This window comes from Pristiophorus japonicus, chromosome 10, assembly GCF_044704955.1.
Source record: "Pristiophorus japonicus isolate sPriJap1 chromosome 10, sPriJap1.hap1, whole genome shotgun sequence".
In the NCBI taxonomy this organism is placed as follows: Eukaryota; Metazoa; Chordata; class Chondrichthyes; family Pristiophoridae; genus Pristiophorus; species Pristiophorus japonicus.
Window position 1 is genome coordinate 109625833 of NC_091986.1, and position 18581 is coordinate 109644413.

The 18581-nt window shown below is 55.5% G+C and overlaps 1 protein-coding gene across 4 annotated transcripts in view; it reads left to right on the forward strand.

Annotated features, from left to right (window-relative positions):
* Positions 1-18581, forward strand: part of LOC139275059 (cysteine and histidine-rich domain-containing protein 1-like) — a 64935-nt gene that overhangs the window by 12539 nt on the left and 33815 nt on the right. For 3 of the 4 annotated variants that reach the window (XM_070891997.1, XM_070891999.1, XM_070891995.1), the window contains exons 2-3: positions 11851-11903; positions 16536-16592. In XM_070891997.1, the coding sequence (XP_070748098.1) occupies positions 11851-11903; positions 16536-16592 (110 nt within the window). The remainder of the gene's footprint in view (positions 1-11850; positions 11904-16535; positions 16593-18581) is intronic. The other variant, XM_070891998.1, reaches the window with a different exon arrangement.

Sequence of the window (18581 nt, forward strand, 5' to 3'; positions counted from 1 at the left end):
CCTCCCCCCCTCGCTCCCCTACCTCCCCCCCTCGCTCCCCCTACCTCCCCCCCCTCGCTCCCCCTACCTCCCCCCCCTCGCTCCCCCTACCTCCCCCCCTCGCTCCCCCTACCTCCCCCCCCTCGCTCCCCCTACCTCCCCCCCTCGCTCCCCCTACCTCCCCCCCTCGCTCCCCCTACCTCCCCCCCTGCCTCCCCCTACCTCCCCCCTCGCTCCCCCTACCTCCCCCCTCGCTCCCCCTACCTCCCCCCCTCGCTCCCCCTACCTCCCCCCTCGCTCCCCCTACCTCCCCCCTCGCTCCCCCTACCTCCCCCCCTCGCTCCCCCTACCTCCCCCCCTCGCTCCCCCTACCTCCCCCCTCGCTCCCCCTACCTCCCCCCCTCGCTCCCCCCTACCTCCCCCCCTCGCTCCCCCTACCTCCCCCCCTCGCTCCCCCTACCTCCCCCCTCGCTCCCCCTACCTCCCCCCCTCGCTCCCCCTACCTCCCCCCCTCGCTCCCCCTACCTCCCCCCCTCGCTCCCCCTACCTCCCCCCTCGCTCCCCCTACCTCCCCCCCTCGCTCCCCCTACCTCCCCCCCTCGCTCCCCCTACCTCCCCCCTCGCTCCCCCTACCTCCCCCCCTCGCTCCCCCTACCTCCCCCCCTCGCTCCCCCTACCTCCCCCCTCGCTCCCCCTACCTCCCCCCCTCGCTCCCCCTACCTCCCCCCCTCGCTCCCCCTACCTCCCCCCTCGCTCCCCCTACCTCCCCCCCTCGCTCCCCCTACCTCCCCCCCTCGCTCCCCCTACCTCCCCCCCTCGCTCCCCCTACCTCCCCCCTCGCTCCCCCTACCTCCCCCCCTCGCTCCCCCTACCTCCCCCCCTCGCTCCCCTACCTCCCCCCCTCGCTCCCCTACCTCCCCCCCTCGCTCCCCCTACCTCCCCCCCTCGCTCCCCCTACCTCCCCCCCTCGCTCCCCCTACCTCCCCCCCTCGCTCCCCCTACCTCCCCCCCTCGCTCCCCCTACCTCCCCCCTCGCTCCCCCTACCTCCCCCCTCGCTCCCCCTACCTCCCCCCTCGCTCCCCCTACCTCCCCCCCTCGCTCCCCCTACCTCCCCCCTCGCTCCCCCTACCTCCCCCCCTCGCTCCCCCTACCTCCCCCCTCGCTCCCCTACCTCCCCCCCTCGCTCCCCTACCTCCCCCCCTCGCTCCCCTACCTCCCCCCTCGCTCCCCCTACCTCCCCCCCTCGCTCCCCCTACCTCCCCCCCCTCGCTCCCCCTACCTCCCCCCTCGCTCCCCCTACCTCCCCCCCTCGCTCCCCCTACCTCCCCCCCTCGCTCCCCCTACCTCCCCCCCCTCGCTCCCCCTACCTCCCCCCTCGCTCCCCCTACCTCCCCCCTCGCTCCCCCTACCTCCCCCCCTCGCTCCCCCTACCTCCCCCCTCGCTCCCCCTACCTCCCCCCTCGCTCCCCCTACCTCCCCCCCTCGCTCCCCCTACCTCCCCCTCGCTCCCCCTACCTCCCCCCTCGCTCCCCCTACCTCCCCCCTCGCTCCCCCTACCTCCCCCCTCGCTCCCCCTACCTCCCCCCCTCGCTCCCCCTACCTCCCCCCCTCGCTCCCCCTACCTCCCCCCTCGCTCCCCCTACCTCCCCCCTCGCTCCCCCTACCTCCCCCCCTCGCTCCCCCTACCTCCCCCCCTCGCTCCCCCTACCTCCCCCCCTCGCTCCCCTACCTCCCCCCCTCGCTCCCCCTACCTCCCCCCCTCGCTCCCCCTACCTCCCCCCCTCGCTCCCCCTACCTCCCCCCCTCGCTCCCCCTACCTCCCCCCTCGCTCCCCCTACCTCCCCCCCTCGCTCCCCCTACCTCCCCCCTCGCTCCCCCTACCTCCCCCCCTCGCTCCCCCTACCTCCCCCCCTCGCTCCCCCTACCTCCCCCCTCGCTCCCCCTACCTCCCCCCCTCGCTCCCCTACCTCCCCCCCTCGCTCCCCCTACCTCCCCCCCTCGCTCCCCCTACCTCCCCCCCTCGCTCCCCCTACCTCCCCCCCTCGCTCCCCCTACCTCCCCCCCTCGCTCCCCCTACCTCCCCCCCTCGCTCCCCCTACCTCCCCCCCTCGCTCCCCCTACCTCCCCCCCTCGCTCCCCCTACCTCCCCCCCCTCGCTCCCCCTACCTCCCCCCCTCGCTCCCCCTACCTCCCCCCCTCGCTCCCCTACCTCCCCCCTCGCTCCCCCTACCTCCCCCCCTCGCTCCCCCTACCTCCCCCCCTCGCTCCCCCTACCTCCCCCCCTCGCTCCCCCTACCTCCCCCCTCGCTCCCCCTACCTCCCCCCCTCGCTCCCCCTACCTCCCCCCCTCGCTCCCCCTACCTCCCCCCCCTTCGCTCCCCTACCTCCCCCCCTCGCTCCCCCTACCTCCCCCCCTCGCTCCCCCTACCTCCCCCCTCGCTCCCCCTACCTCCCCCCCTCGCTCCCCCTACCTCCCCCCCTCGCTCCCCCTACCTCCCCCCCTCGCTCCCCCTACCTCCCCCCCTCGCTCCCCCTACCTCCCCCCCTCGCTCCCCCTACCTCCCCCCCTCGCTCCCCCTACCTCCCCCCCTCGCTCCCCCCTACCTCCCCCCCTCGCTCCCCCTACCTCCCCCCCTCGCTCCCCCTACCTCCCCCCTCGCTCCCCCTACCTCCCCCCCTCGCTCCCCCTACCTCCCCCCCTCGCTCCCCCTACCTCCCCCCTCGCTCCCCTACCTCCCCCCTCGCTCCCCCTACCTCCCCCCCTCGCTCCCCTACCTCCCCCCCTCGCTCCCCCTACCTCCCCCCCTCGCTCCCCCTACCTCCCCCCCTCGCTCCCCCTACCTCCCCCCCTCGCTCCCCCTACCTCCCCCCTCGCTCCCCCTACCTCCCCCCCTCGCTCCCCCTACCTCCCCCCCTCGCTCCCCCTACCTCCCCCCCTCGCTCCCCCTACCTCCCCCCCTCGCTCCCCCTACCTCCCCCCCTCGCTCCCCCTACCTCCCCCCTCGCTCCCCCTACCTCCCCCCCTCGCTCCCCCTACCTCCCCCCCTCGCTCCCCCTACCTCCCCCCCTCGCTCCCCCTACCTCCCCCCTCGCTCCCCCTACCTCCCCCCCTCGCTCCCCCTACCTCCCCCCCTCGCTCCCCCTACCTCCCCCCCTCGCTCCCTACCTCCCCCCCTCGCTCCCCCTACCTCCCCCCTCGCTCCCCCTACCTCCCCCCTCGCTCCCCCTACCTCCCCCCCTCGCTCCCCCTCCCCCCCCTTCGCTCCCCCTACCTCCCCCCTCGCTCCCCCTACCTCCCCCCTCGCTCCCCCTACCTCCCCCCTCGCTCCCCCTACCTCCCCCCTCGCTCCCCCTACCTCCCCCCTCGCTCCCCCTACCTCCCCCCCTCGCTCCCCCTACCTCCCCCCCTCGCTCCCCCTACCTCCCCCCTCGCTCCCCCTACCTCCCCCCTCGCTCCCCCTACCTCCCCCCTCGCTCCCCTACCTCCCCCCCTCGCTCCCCCTACCTCCCCCCCTCGCTCCCCCTACCTCCCCCCCTCGCTCCCCCTACCTCCCCCCCTCGCTCCCCCTACCTCCCCCCTCGCTCCCCCTACCTCCCCCCCTCGCTCCCCCTACCTCCCCCCCTCGCTCCCCCTACCTCCCCCCCTCGCTCCCCCTACCTCCCCCCCTCGCTCCCCCTACCTCCCCCCCTCGCTCCCCCTACCTCCCCCCTCGCTCCCCCTACCTCCCCCCCTCGCTCCCCCTACCTCCCCCCCTCGCTCCCCCTACCTCCCCCCCTCGCTCCCCCTACCTCCCCCCCTCGCTCCCCCTACCTCCCCCCCCTCGCTCCCCCTACCTCCCCCCCTCGCTCCCCCTACCTCCCCCCCTCGCTCCCCCTACCTCCCCCCCTCGCTCCCCCTACCTCCCCCCCTCGCTCCCCCTACCTCCCCCCCTCGCTCCCCCTACCTCCCCCCTCGCTCCCCCTACCTCCCCCCCTCGCTCCCCCTACCTCCCCCCTCGCTCCCCCTACCTCCCCCCCTCGCTCCCCCTACCTCCCCCCCTCGCTCCCCCTACCTCCCCCCCTCGCTCCCCTACCTCCCCCCCTCGCTCCCCCTACCTCCCCCCCTCGCTCCCCCTACCTCCCCCCCTCGCTCCCCCTACCTCCCCCCCTCGCTCCCCCTACCTCCCCCCCTCGCTCCCCTACCTCCCCCCTCGCTCCCCCTACCTCCCCCCTCGCTCCCCCTACCTCCCCCCCTCGCTCCCCTACCTCCCCCCTCGCTCCCCCTACCTCCCCCCCCTCGCTCCCCCTACCTCCCCCCTCGCTCCCCCTACCTCCCCCCCTCGCTCCCCCTACCTCCCCCCCTCGCTCCCCCTACCTCCCCCCTCGCTCCCCCTACCTCCCCCCCTCGCTCCCCCTACCTCCCCCCCTCGCTCCCCCTACCTCCCCCCTCGCTCCCCCTACCTCCCCCCCTCGCTCCCCCTACCTCCCCCCTCGCTCCCCCTACCTCCCCCCCTCGCTCCCCTACCTCCCCCCCTCGCTCCCCCTACCTCCCCCCCTCGCTCCCCTACCTCCCCCCCTCGCTCCCCCTACCTCCCCCCCTCGCTCCCCCTACCTCCCCCCCTCGCTCCCCCTACCTCCCCCCTCGCTCCCCCTACCTCCCCCCCTCCGCTCCCCCTACCTCCCCCCCTCGCTCCCCCTACCTCCCCCCCTCGCTCCCCCTACCTCCCCCCCTCGCTCCCCCTACCTCCCCCCCTCGCTCCCCCTACCTCCCCCCTCGCTCCCCCTACCTCCCCCCCTCGCTCCCCCTACCTCCCCCCCTCGCTCCCCCTACCTCCCCCCTCGCTCCCCCTACCTCCCCCCCTCGCTCCCCCTACCTCCCCCCTCGCTCCCCCTACCTCCCCCCCTCGCTCCCCCTACCTCCCCCCCTCGCTCCCCCTACCTCCCCCCTCGCTCCCCCTACCTCCCCCCCTCGCTCCCCCTACCTCCCCCCCTCGCTCCCCCTACCTCCCCCCCTCGCTCCCCCTACCTCCCCCCCTCGCTCCCCCTACCTCCCCCCCTCGCTCCCCTACCTCCCCCCCCTCGCTCCCCCTACCTCCCCCCCTCGCTCCCCCTACCTCCCCCCCTCGCTCCCCCTACCTCCCCCCTCGCTCCCCCTACCTCCCCCCTCGCTCCCCCTACCTCCCCCCCTCGCTCCCCCTACCTCCCCCCCTCGCTCCCCCTACCTCCCCCCTCGCTCCCCCTACCTCCCCCCCTCGCTCCCCCTACCTCCCCCCCTCGCTCCCCCTACCTCCCCCCCTCGCTCCCCCTACCTCCCCCCTCGCTCCCCCTACCTCCCCCCCTCGCTCCCCCTACCTCCCCCCTCGCTCCCCTACCTCCCCCCCTCGCTCCCCCTACCTCCCCCCTCGCTCCCCCTACCTCCCCCCTCGCTCCCCCCTACCTCCCCCCTCGCTCCCCCTACCTCCCCCCCTCGCTCCCCCTACCTCCCCCCTCGCTCCCCCTACCTCCCCCCCTCGCTCCCCCTACCTCCCCCCCTCGCTCCCCTACCTCCCCCCCTCGCTCCCCCTACCTCCCCCCCTCGCTCCCCCTACCTCCCCCCTCGCTCCCCCTACCTCCCCCCCTCGCTCCCCCTACCTCCCCCCTCGCTCCCCTACCTCCCCCCTCGCTCCCCTACCTCCCCCCTCGCTCCCCCTACCTCCCCCCTCGCTCCCCCTACCTCCCCCCCTCGCTCCCCCTACCTCCCCCCTCGCTCCCCCTACCTCCCCCCCTCGCTCCCCCTACCTCCCCCCCTCGCTCCCCCTACCTCCCCCCCTCGCCCCCCTACCTCCCCCCTCGCTCCCCCTACCTCCCCCCTCGCTCCCCCTACCTCCCCCCTCGCTCCCCCTACCTCCCCCCCCTCGCTCCCCCTACCTCCCCCCCTCGCTCCCCCTACCTCCCCCCCCTCGCTCCCCCTACCTCCCCCCCCCTCGCTCCCCCTACCTCCCCCCCTCGCTCCCCCTACCTCCCCCTCCCCTCGCTCCCCCTACCTCCCCCCCTCGCTCCCCCTACCTCCCCCCCCCTCGCTCCCCCTACCTCCCCCCCCCTCGCTCCCCCTACCTCCCCCCCCTCGCTCCCCCTACCTCCCCCCCCCTCGCTCCCCCTACCTCCCCCCCTCGCTCCCCCTACCTCCCCCCCTCGCTCCCCCTACCTCCCCCCCTCGCTCCCCCTACCTCCCCCCCTCGCTCCCCCTACCTCCCCCCTCGCTCCCCCTACCTCCCCCCCTCGCTCCCCCTACCTCCCCCCCTCGCTCCCCCTACCTCCCCCCCTCGCTCCCCCTACCTCCCCCCCTCGCTCCCCCTACCTCCCCCCCTCGCTCCCCCTACCTCCCCCCCTCGCTCCCCCTACCTCCCCCCCTCGCTCCCCCTACCTCCCCCCCTCGCTCCCCCTACCTCCCCCCCCTCGCTCCCCCTACCTCCCCCCCCTCGCTCCCCCTACCTCCCCCCCCTCGCTCCCCCTACCTCCCCCCCCTCGCTCCCCCTACCTCCCCCCCCTCGCTCCCCCTACCTGCCCCCCCTCGCTCCCCCTACCTTCCCCCCCTCGCTCCCCCTACCTCCCCCCCTCGCTCCCCCTACCTCCCCCCCTCGCCCCCCCTCCCTCCCCCCCTCGCCCCCCCTCCCTCCCCCCCTCGCTCCCCCCTCCCTCCCCCCCTCGCTCCCCCTACCTCCCCCCTGCTGATGACCCTGCCAGAGAAAATAATCTTTTCCTATTCACTCTATATAAACTCTTAATCAAAATATCCTCTTAATCTTCCATGCTCCAGTGGAAATAGTCCCACTATTTCAAAGTAGAAGATTAAATTGTTTCTTTAAATTCTCATGATTGTACTTAACTGTATTTGAATTCCCACGTGTTGGTCATAACTATAAAAGTGTGGAAGGGGAAAAAAATCATTTATAAGCACATTCTATGTTAATTTTAACTTGGAAGCTATGACATCTACGAGTTCTATCCAACACTGTTACTTGGAACTAATTTGTTTCTCTTACGGTCTTACTATGTGAAAAATCTCATTCCACTGGTACGGCTTTTTTTTTTACACCAAAGCACAAACCCATTAAACACTTATTATTATGGTTGTGCACTGATTCATTTGATGGAAATATGTGTTTGGAAAATAAGTTTTAAAAAAATTAGGCATGGAATTTTGATGGAATGCATCAGATAACTCCCTTCATGCTTGTTTTCTTTTCTCACAAGTGGTTGTTTACTTATGAGAATTTACAGAAACAATTTAATGTCCAACCTTGAAATAGTGGAACTATTTCTACTGGAGCATGGAAGGTTAAGAGGAAATTTTTAGAATTTTGATCGTGGATAGGAAAAGACTATTTTCTTTTGTTTCTTCTTTCAATTTAGTATACTGTATTTGCTGCTGATGATGTGGTGGTTTCTACATTGGGGAGACCAAATGCAGATTGGGTGACCACTTTGCAGAGCACCTCCTTTCAATCCATAAGCATGACCCTGAGCTTCTGGTCACCTGTCACTTTAATTCCCCGTTCCACTCCCACTCCGTCATTTCCATCCTCGGCCTCCGACACTGCTCCAATGAAGCTCAACCCAAGCTCGAGGAACAAGACCTCATCTTTTATTTAGGCACTTTACAGCCTTCTGGACTCAACATCGAGTTAAACAATTTCAGATAACCTCTGCCCATTTTTGGCTCCATTTTACGCCCCCCCCCCCCCCCCAATCTTATGTTTTTTTTCTCTTTGTCTCCAATGACAGCTGGTCATTATTCCGCCATTCACACCCTATCCGATTAACCTTTTTATAACTTCTGCCATTACCATTTCAGTTCAGCCCATCATCCCTTTTGTGTCTCTAATCTCTTCTGCCTTCCACTCTATCACAGACCTTCCCTTTTGTTCTTTCTTCCCCTCCCCCTTTCAGTGCTCCTTAAGAACCTGTTCTTTTCGAACATTTGCCAGTTCTGACGAAGGGTCATCAACTTGAAACGAGATACTGCCTGACCTGCTGAGATTTCCAGCATTTTCTGTTTTTATTTCAGGTTCCAGCATCTGCAGTATTTTGTTTTTGTGTGTGGTTGTTTCCTTGGTCGGATTTTGTTTTCTCTAATATTTGTCCTATAGCCACAAACCTTGTTGGTCCATTTTACTATGTGAATTGTGACAACCTGCATGTATTCTGTTTAAATTCTGCACATGTCAGGAGAGGAGAATATCAGTGAGCAGAAATGAGGCATTTCTATTCCTGTTTTATGCACCAAATTATGAGAAATTGGCACATTCTACAGCATAGAATATATGTGTGTGGGAATATTGTTAAGAACATTATAGTTAATTTGAAAGTTTGAACCTTCTGGAAATACTAGGGGTCCGAGGGCCTAGCAAGAAGGAGGAACTGAAGGAAATCCTTATTAGTCAGGAAATTGTGTTGGGGAAATTGATGGGCTTGAAGGCCAATAAATCCCCAGGGCCTGATAGTCTGCATCCCAGAGTACTTAAGGAAGTGGCCCTAAAAATAGTGGATTCATTGGTGATCATTTTCCAGCAGTCTATCGACTTTGGATCAGTTCCTATGGACTGGAGGGTAGCTAATGTAACACCACTTTTTAAAAAAAGGAGGGAGAGAGAAAACGGGGAATTATAGACCGGTTAGCCTGACATCAGTAGTGGGGAAAATATTGGAATCAATTATTAAAGATGAAATAGCAGCGCATTTGGAAAGCAGTGACAGGATTGGTCCAAGTCAGCATGGAATTGTGAAAGGGAAATCATGCTTGACAAATCTTCTAGAATTTTTTGAGGATGTAATTAGTAGAGTGGACAAGGGAGAACCAGTGGATGTAATGTATTTGGACTTTCAAAAGGCTTTTGACAAGGTCCCACACAAGAGATTGGTGTACAAAATTAAAGCACATGGTATTGGGGGTAATGTATTGATGTGGATAGAGAATTGGTTGGCAGACAGGAAGCAGAAAGTCGGGATAAATGGGTCCTTTTCAGAATGGCAGGCAGTGACTAGTAAGGTGCCGCAGGGCTCAGTGCTGGGACCCCAGCTATGTACAATATACATCAATGATTTAGATGAAGGAATTGAGTGTAATATCTCCAAGTTGGCAGATAACACTAAGCTGGGTGGCGGTGTGAGCTGTGAGGAGCTTGCTAAGAGGTTGCAGGGTGACTTGGACAGGTGAGTGGGCAAATGCGTGGCAGATGCAGTATAATGTGGATAAATGTGAGGTTATCCACATTGGTGGGAAAAACACAAAGGCAGATTATCTGAATGGTGGCAGATTAGGAAAAGAGGAGGTGCAACGAGACCTGGGTGTCATGGTACATCAGTCACTGAAAGTAGGCGGTGAAGGCGGCAAATGGCATGTTGGCCTTCATATCTAGGGGATTTGAATCTAGGAGCAGGGAGGTCTTATTGCAGTTGTACAGGGCCTTGGTGAGGCCTTGCCTGGAATATTGTGTTCAGTTTTGGTCTCCTAATCTGAGGAAGGACGTTCTTGCTATTGAGGGAGTGCAGCGAAGGTTCACCAGACTGACTCTTGGGATGGCAGGACTGACATATGAGGAGAGACTGGAATAGCTGGGCCTGTATTCACTGGAGTTTAGAAGAATGAGAGGGGATCTCATAGAAACATATAAAATTCTGACGGGACCGGACAGGTTAGATGCAGGAAGAATGTTCTCGATGTTGGGGAAGTCCAGAACCAGGGGCCACAGTCTAAGGATAAGGGGTAAGCCATTTAGGACCGAGATGAGGAGAAACTTCTTCACTCAGAATTGTTAACCTGTGGAATTCTCTATCACAGAGAGTTGTTGATGCCAGTTCGTTGGATATATTCAAGAGGGTAAAGGGATCAAGGGGTATGGAGAGAAAGCAGGAAAGGGGTACCGAGGTGAATGATCAGCCATGATCTTATTGAATGGTGGTGCAGGCTCGAAGGGCCGAATGGCCTACTCCTGCACCTATTTTCTATGTTTCATCTAGGATTCGCTTTAATTAAAGGAGAAGGGAATTGTGGGGCGAGGGATATACATATAAAAGTACCCTTTTGCTCCTCCTCTTCTCCCGCCCCCCATGAAATCTAAATAATAAAGATTATTTAAAATTTATGCTGTCTGCGCTGATGTTTTCATTTTTCTTTCTCCTTTCTACAAGCAGCTCTATAGAAAGTTCACAGATTAGAATGCAATTTCCATAACCCCTTATGGAGCTGCTGACTAATGTCCTGAGGATGATGCCAGTGAAGTGATTCTCTATAGATAGGAAAGTCTGAAATGATGGGTTTTTATTCAAAAGAGAATATTACTCAGTTGGGAGAGACTATTCTTACACTGAGTTTCCTGTCTTCAAATACTCCTTTTAAACAGGTACATTTCATTGTATCTATTAAGCCCAGAAAATATCAGTTCCTGTGAACAATTAGTTTTAACAGTGGGCCTGAAATCTTGCGGGCGTTCGCCAAAAAATAGTGAAAAAGATCCGCACCTACCTTCTGTTGCTGCGCCCTCCAGCGATCCAGGTCGGAGGCCTCCTCTCTCTGCGCATTGGAGCATGTTGTAGATGCACAGGGAGAAGCTGGAGTCACGTGGCACTGGACAGGGAATCAAGGTAAAGTATTTTCATTCATCATAATGGGAAATCTGTAAGTAGGAGTTCTCATTATGAATGGGAACCCCCCCCCCCCCTCACCAAAACACAAATTTAAAAAATAGGAGGAAAAAAATCACATAATTTAAATGAAATGTGTTTTTAAAAAAAGTATATATTTTCTCTTTTTTAACGTTTTTTAATTAGGGTTTAAAATAAGCTTACCTTAGTGCGCAGAGTTTTTAACAGAAAAATGTGGTTTTAAATTTTATTTTTACATGTTTTTTATGTTTTAAAACTTGCGCTGGTAAAAGCAGGCTATGCACATGCTTTTACCAGGCGCAAGAGTGTTAAAGACATTCGCTGGGCAAGAGATGGGCAAATATCGCAATCTTGCCCATGCGAATGTCCTTGCTGCCGAGATGCGTGCGATCTGTCAAGCCAGAACTTGACAGATTGGAAAACCGGCTTTTGCGATGCATTCCTGGGTCCGTACACACTCCGTATGGGCCCGGGGAGGCCGGAATTTCAGGGCTAGTATGTTTAGTGTGCACACAGATGTTACACTTTGTATTTTATCTATAACAATGTTAAAATGCTGGGTGCTTCTGAGCTGCAACATGCCACAGAGTAGCTCATTCTAATCTTCAAAGTTCCCTGCCTAAATAACAATAGAACTCCCATCTGAGTTGATGTTTACTCAATGGTATTTATACTTTGTGGCCTTAAAGTGACACAGCTGCATTTTAGCAGAATAATAAATTGTGCATTATACAATATCACCCCTGTGCTCGCTAATCTACATTAGCTGAGTCTGGCAATGCCTTGATTTTAACCTGTTTTCAAATCCCTCCATATCCTTGCCCCTCCCTATCTCTTTAACCTCCTCCAACCCTACAACCCTCCAAGATCTCTGCTCCTCCAACTCTAACCTCTTGCTCATCCCCAATTTGTATCGATCCACCATTGGCGGCTGTGCCTTCAGCTGCCTAAGCCCTAAGCTCTGGAATTTTCTCCCCAAACCTCTCCACTTTACCTCTCTCCTCCTTTAAAGATTCTCCTTAAAACCTACCTCTTTGACTAAGCTTTTGGTCCCCTATCCTAAAATCTCTGACTGTCAAATATTGTTTGATATCGCTCTTGTGAAGCACTATGGGACATTTTATTAAATAATGGCGCTATATAAATGCAAGTTGTATTACCATGATCAATGTCTGTTCCTTAACATAATGTAAACTTCATTAAACAGATCAGCAATTGACCAATTGACTTTTTTTTGTTTTTCTTAGAAGACGCTTGTACATACCACCCTGGTGTTCCTGTGTTTCATGATTTGCTGAAGGTGGGCAATCTGTTTCCTATAATGTTCAATTTTAACAATTGAATGTTCTTGTACAGCTGTTGGCTAAACTGATGTTAAAATGCTGTGTTGTTTTTAACTGAAGTGATAAATATCCATGTTAGTACTTGAGGAAATTGTGTTATACCCGTTGTCCAAATCAGACAATGTGTCTGTAGAAATGCTATTCCGAGAACAGCAGCAGAAGTACCACTTCTAAGTTTTGGCTTTCCCCAATGGTGGTGTGAGTAAAGATGCCATTTAGTGTAATATCAAACCATACAAAAATATAATAATGACAACAATGGTGCTAAAAATCAAATTAACAATAACGGTGACAATTTTCCAGCCATTCAACTTAATTTCCCCACAACCACCTGGGAAAACCAGGAGTAGGAGGTAGTAGAGCCAGTAATCAAAGTCACCTTACTCCTTGCAGATACCCCACTTGACTCTGGCGCTGAGCCCTTCAGCCAGCTGGTCCCCTGGTCCGTAGACCAGTTTTCTTGGGACCATAAAGGTGAGAAATGGTGGACTCTAGATTCTGAGCTGAAAGGTCATGGAGCTATGGTGGATCTCTGCTCACGGCAGATGGCTCCCGGATAGGAGCTGCTGCTAGCTGTGTCTCAGGGCGGAGATCCTGGTCTCGCCTGTTGTGTCCAGGTGACACTAGGCTTGCTGCTGGAAGGCCATTTTTCCGGCTGATACTGCTGCCCTGAGATGTGGAAAGCAGCAGGCACTTTGACTGCACCTGCTGCCCTTCCAGTTCGGTTTGGATCTGTGGTCTCGCTTATCAGCTGGGTGGCTGGGATGATGGCAGCAGCCAAATCCTACAAGGGCTCCATTATCCTATTTGGCGAGAGACTGGAAGCCATTATTTAAGGTGCCTTCTAATCTTTTTTGTAATATTCATTCATGGGATGTGGGTGTTGCTGGCAAGGCCAGCATTTATTGCCCATCCGAAATTGCCCTTGAGAAGGTGGTGGTGAGCTGTCTTCTTGAACCACTGCAGTCTGTGTGGTGAAAGTGCTCCCACAGGTATGTTAGGTGAGGAGTTCCAGGATCTTGACCAGGTGTGTTGAAGGAACGGCAATATATTTCCAAGTTAGGATGGTGTGTGGCTTGGAGGTGGTGATGTCCCCATACGGTAGAGGTCGTGTGTTTCGGAGTTGCTGTCGAAGAAGCATTGGCAAGTTGCTGCAGTACATCTTGTAGATGGTACACACTGCAGACATGGTACGCTGGTGATGGGGGGAGTGAATGTTTATGGTGGTGGCTGAGGTGCTGATCAAGCAGGCTACTTTGTCCTGGATGGTGCAGAGCTTCTTAAATGATTTGAGATGCATTCATCCAGGTAAATGGAGAGTATTCCATCACACTCCTGACTTGTGCCTTTTTAGATGGTGGAAATGCTTTGGGGAATCAGGAGGGGAGTCATTTGCCACAATATCCAGCCTCTGACCTTTTGTAGCCAAAGTATTTATGTGGCTGGCCCAACAACAACTTGTATTTATATAGTGCCTTTAATGTAGTAAAACATCCCAAGGCGCTTCATGGTGTTATCAGACAAAAGAGAGGCGGAGCCGTTTAAGGAGGGAATTCCAGAGCTTAGGCCCTAGGCAGCTGAAGGCATTGCCACCAATGGTTGAGTAATTAAAATCAGGGATGCTCAAGAGGGCAGAATTAGAGGACCGCAGATATCTAGGGGTTTGGGGTGGGGCGGTGAGGGGGGTTGTGGGGCTGGAGGAGATTAGAGATAGGAACGCTGAGGCCATGGAGGGATTTGAAAACAAGCATGAGAATTTTTAAATCGAGGCGTTGCTTAACCGGGAGCAATTTAGGTCAGCGAGCACAGGGGTGATGGGTGAATGGGATTTGGTGCGAGTTAGAACACGGGCAGCCGAGTTTTGGATGACCGCAAGATTACATGGGGTAGAGCGTGGGAGGCGAACCAGGAGTGCGTTGGAATAGTCAAGGCTAGAGGTAACAAAGGCATGAATAAGGATTCCAGCAGCAGATGAGCTGAGGCAGTCTGCGAGGGAGGTGGAAATAGGTGGTCTTAATTATGGCGTGGATATGTGGTCGGAAGCTCATTTCTGGGTCAAATATGACACCAAGGTTGTGAACAGTCTAGTCTAGTTGCATTTCTGGTCAATGGTGACATTCAGGATAGTGGGGGATTTGACACTGGTAATGCCATTGAATGTCATGGTGAGATGGTTGGACTTTCTCTTGTTCGAGATAGTCATTGCCTGGCATTTGTGTGGCGCGAATGTTGCTTGCCACTTAGCAGCCCAAGCCTGAATGTTATCCAGGTCTTGCTGCGTGCGGGCATCGACTGCTTCATTATCTTAAGGAGCTGCGAATGGAACTGAACACTGAAATCATCAGCGAACATCCCCATTTCTGACCTTATGACGGAGGGAAAGTCATTGATGAAGCAGCTGAAGATGGTTGGGCCTAGGACACTCGACTGCATTCTGCTCGTGCGGGGAGGGAGTATAAGGGTCTGAAAAGGGGGATCCACCACCCGACTTCGACTGTTCCCTCGCATGAGTGTCATCTTAAACTGCTAAGGCAAAATCAAAGGTACTCAGGGTAGGCAAGGATGGGAATGGTGTCGTAAGTGTCGTCTTTTCCCAGTTCTTGAGATTATTGAACTTTTTGCGGGATTGCTCTGCCCTCCAGAGGACAGTGGAGGTGGCATTCAGTGCCTCTGCCACATCCTTCCACCCTAGCTCCATGGGGCAACCTTGGTTACGTTTAAAGGACTTGATTTCCAGCGTCATCAAATTTTGCTGTATAATTGCCAATGACAAAACTGACGTTATTCTCCCATGTAATTTTGGTACAACTTGCTGGCTCCAGAAATTCCACACTATGGGCCCAAATTTCCCCAGGAGTTGCTCCGTTTTTTTTGGAGCAACTTGATTTTTCTGGAGTAACTTAAAAATCCCCATTCTGTACATTTAATTTGCTCCAGTGTCAGCGAGTTGGTTTGGATTTTTTTTTATTGCGTTTTTTTTTCAAAAGGGGGCGTTACCAGCCACCTACATCTGTTTTGGCCATTTAAGCCAGTTTGGACAGCTAATAGTTGCTCCAAACTAACAGGCCAGCGTATGTGGCCACTTGTGGCCGCACAGAAAACCCTTGCAGAGTTAAGAAATCAGCGCAGGTAGCCAGAGATGGGGCGGCGGGGGGGGTGGGGAAGGAAGCAGAGAGGACCTTGCAAAGCACAAAATACCTTCATAACAACATTAAAGAAACATTAAAACCATCAATAATAAATAAAACTTAAGTCACCTCGTGTATGCAACTGTGCACACTGCTAAGCGATTCACTATGGCTGCTGGTGCTTCTAAACAACAGGATTCCATGGGAACCTGTCTGACAGATATGCCACTCCTGCTATTGTCTCTGGAGGCTTTTGATTCTTTGCACAGGCACCCCCTGCCCAATCGCCAATTATTCCCGTGTAAGTGAGTATCAACAGGCTGTTCAGCTGCGGTGAGGCATCACTGCTGTGCCTGATCCCATCCTTGCTTGACTGACGTTCTCACACATGCGATTCCAACAGGTGTCACTGGATTGTGATCGGGGGCAGGAACACACTGACTCTGAGGCCACATCTACACACCTTTACTGCAGCCATGCTGAAATCCCTTCGGCCAGGGATTGGGGTGGTGAGCATCGAGCCGTCCCTTCGGCCAGGGATAGGGGTGGCGACGTGCTGGGAAGGCGAGGAGCTACTGCGCATGCGTGCAGACTCCACTGCGCATACGCGCAGCTGCCAGCACTGTTTTCAACGCAGGGCTGTAGCTCCGCCCCTCACTCGACTAGCAGAGCGACCAGAATCCTTGGTAAGTTTTTTGGTGCCGTTTTAAGCGCACAAAGTCAGCGCATCTCGAGATGAAAGAGGGGTTGGGGGAATTTGGGCCCATAGATTCTGATCAATGGCACTCGTATAAAAACGTAGTTATTTGCTGAAGTATAGTTCCCCCAAAAATGCGAACTGAAGGATGCTACACGACACAACTTGTAGGTTAATTCATTGAACTATACTTACTGTTTTAAAAGCTATTGTGCCTCATAAGTGCAGATCATGATCAAAGCGACTCAATCTAGCAAAAGTTGAATTTATCATACAAAAGCAAAATACTGCGGATGCAGTGTCTTAAGCTTTTGCCAACCGAGATCAATATTCTGCGCATCTATTTAAATCTGACATTACTCTCCTAAGCTAGTTTCTTGTTTTTTGTTTGTGAGGAGCTTGTGTTACAAAAGGAATGTCACGAACACTTTTGATCAAAGGCAGTAATGGTGAAAAATCTTGATCTTATGTGGAAAGAAGAAATGCCAAGAATAAAGTATAAATTTTGTTAAGATAACCGATTTAAGTCGCATAATTCATAAGGATACTTATGTTTATGGTATAAACTTTTGTGTCTGCCTTTCCATATGGCAAAGCTTGTGATTTGGGGGTTCAATAAAAGTTGTTTTCACAACCTCTGTGATTGTCACAAACTTTACTACTTTCACGTAGAATTTTGTGACAAGTACTGAAATCTAGTTAAAGTAACATTTAGCAAACAAAAATTCTGTTGTTCTAACTTACAAGGTTCTTTTGTTCCATAGGGATGGTCTTGTTGTAAGCGACGAACTAGAGATTTTTCAGATTTCTTGAATATTGCGGTAAGATTATTTTAGGTGTAGCTGATATATTTTCATTCCTTTGCTGTTTGATTTCATAGAATCATAGAATGGTTACAGCAAAGAAGGAGGCCATTCGGCCTGTCGAGCCCGTGCCGGCTCTCTGCAAGAGCAATTCAGCGAGTCCCACTCCCCACCCTGCCCTTTCCCTGTAGCCCTGCAATTTCTTTTCCTTCAGGCGCTTATACAATTCCCTTTTGAAAGTCACGATTGAATCTGCCTCCATCACCCTTTCAGGCACTATATTCCAGATCATAAGTTTTTCCTCATGTCGCCTTTGGTTCTTCTGCCAATTACCTTTAAATCTGTGTCCTCTGGTTCTTGATCCAACTGCCAATGGGAACAATTTCTCTCTTTCCTCTGTAGACCCCTCATGATTTTGAACACCTCTATCAAATCTCTCAACCATCTATCCACATAACTGAAGTCCCTCATCCCTGGAACCATATTTGTAAATCTTTTCTGCACTCTCTCTTAAGGCCTTCACATCCTTCCTAAAGTGCACTGCCCAGAATTGGACACTATAGAACCAGTGTTTTATAAAGGTTCATTACAACTTCCTTGCTTTTGTTCTCTATGCCTCCATTTATGAAAACTGGGATCCAGTGTGCTTTTTTAATCGTTTTCTCAGCATACCCTGCCACCTTCAACAATTTGTGTACGTATATCCCCAGGTCTCACTGTTTATGCATTCCCTTTAGAATTGTACCCTTTAGTTTCTATTGCCTCTCCTCGTTCTTTCGACCAAAATGTATCCCTTCGCACTTTTCTTTGTTGAATTTCATCTGCCACGTGTCCGCCCATTCCACCAGCCTATATGTCCTCTTGACGTCTATCACTATCTTCCTCACTCTTCACTATACTTCCAAGTATTATCATCTGCAAATTTTGAAATTGTGCCCTGTACACCCAAGTCTAAATCATAATGTATATCAAGAAAAACAGCGGTCCTAATACCGACCACTGGGGAACACCACTATGTACCTTCTTCCAGTCCGAAAAACAACTGTTCACCACTACTCGCTGTTTCCTATCACTTAGCTCATTTTGTATCCATGCTGCCACTGTCCCTTTTATTCCATGGGTTCAGCATTGCTGGCAAGCCTATTGTCTGGCATTTTATCAAACACCTTTTGGAAGCCTATGTACACAACATCAACCACGTTGCCCTCATCACCTTCTCTGTTACTTCATCAAAAAAAACTGGATCAAGTTAATTAAACACAATTTGCTTTTAGCAAATCCATGCTGGCTTTCCTTAATTAATCCACACTTGTTCAAGTGACTTAATTTTGTCCTTGATTATTGTTTCTAAAAGCTACCACTAGCGAGGTTAAGAACATAAGAATTAGGAACAGGAGCAGGCCATCCAGCCCCTTGAGCCTGCTCCGCCATTCAACAAGATCATGGCTGATCTGGCCGTGGACTCAGCTCCACTTACCAGCCCGCTCCCCGTAACCCTTAATTCCCTTATTGGTTAAAATCTATCTATCTGTGATTTGAATACATTCAATGAGCTAGCCTCAACTGCTTCCTTGGGCAGAGAATTCCACAGATTCACAACCCTCTGGGAGAAGAAATTCCTTCTCAACTTGGTTTTAAATTGGCTCCCCTGTATTTTGAGGCTGTGCCCCCTAGTTCTAGTCTCCCCGACCAGTGGAAACAACCTCTGCTTCTATCTTGTCTATCCCTTTCATTATTTTAAATGTTTCTATAAGATCACCCCTCATCCTTCTGAACTCCAACGAGTAAAGACCCAGTCTACTCAATCTATCATAAGATAAGCCCCTCATCTCCGGAATCAGCCTAGTGAATCGTCTCTGTACCCCCTCCAAGGCTAGTATATCCTTCCTTAAGAAAGGTGACCAAAACTGCACGCAGTACTCCAGGTGCGGCCTCACCAATACCCTATACAGTTGCAGCAGGACCTCCCTGCTTTTGTACTCCATCCCTCTCGCAATGAAGGCCAAC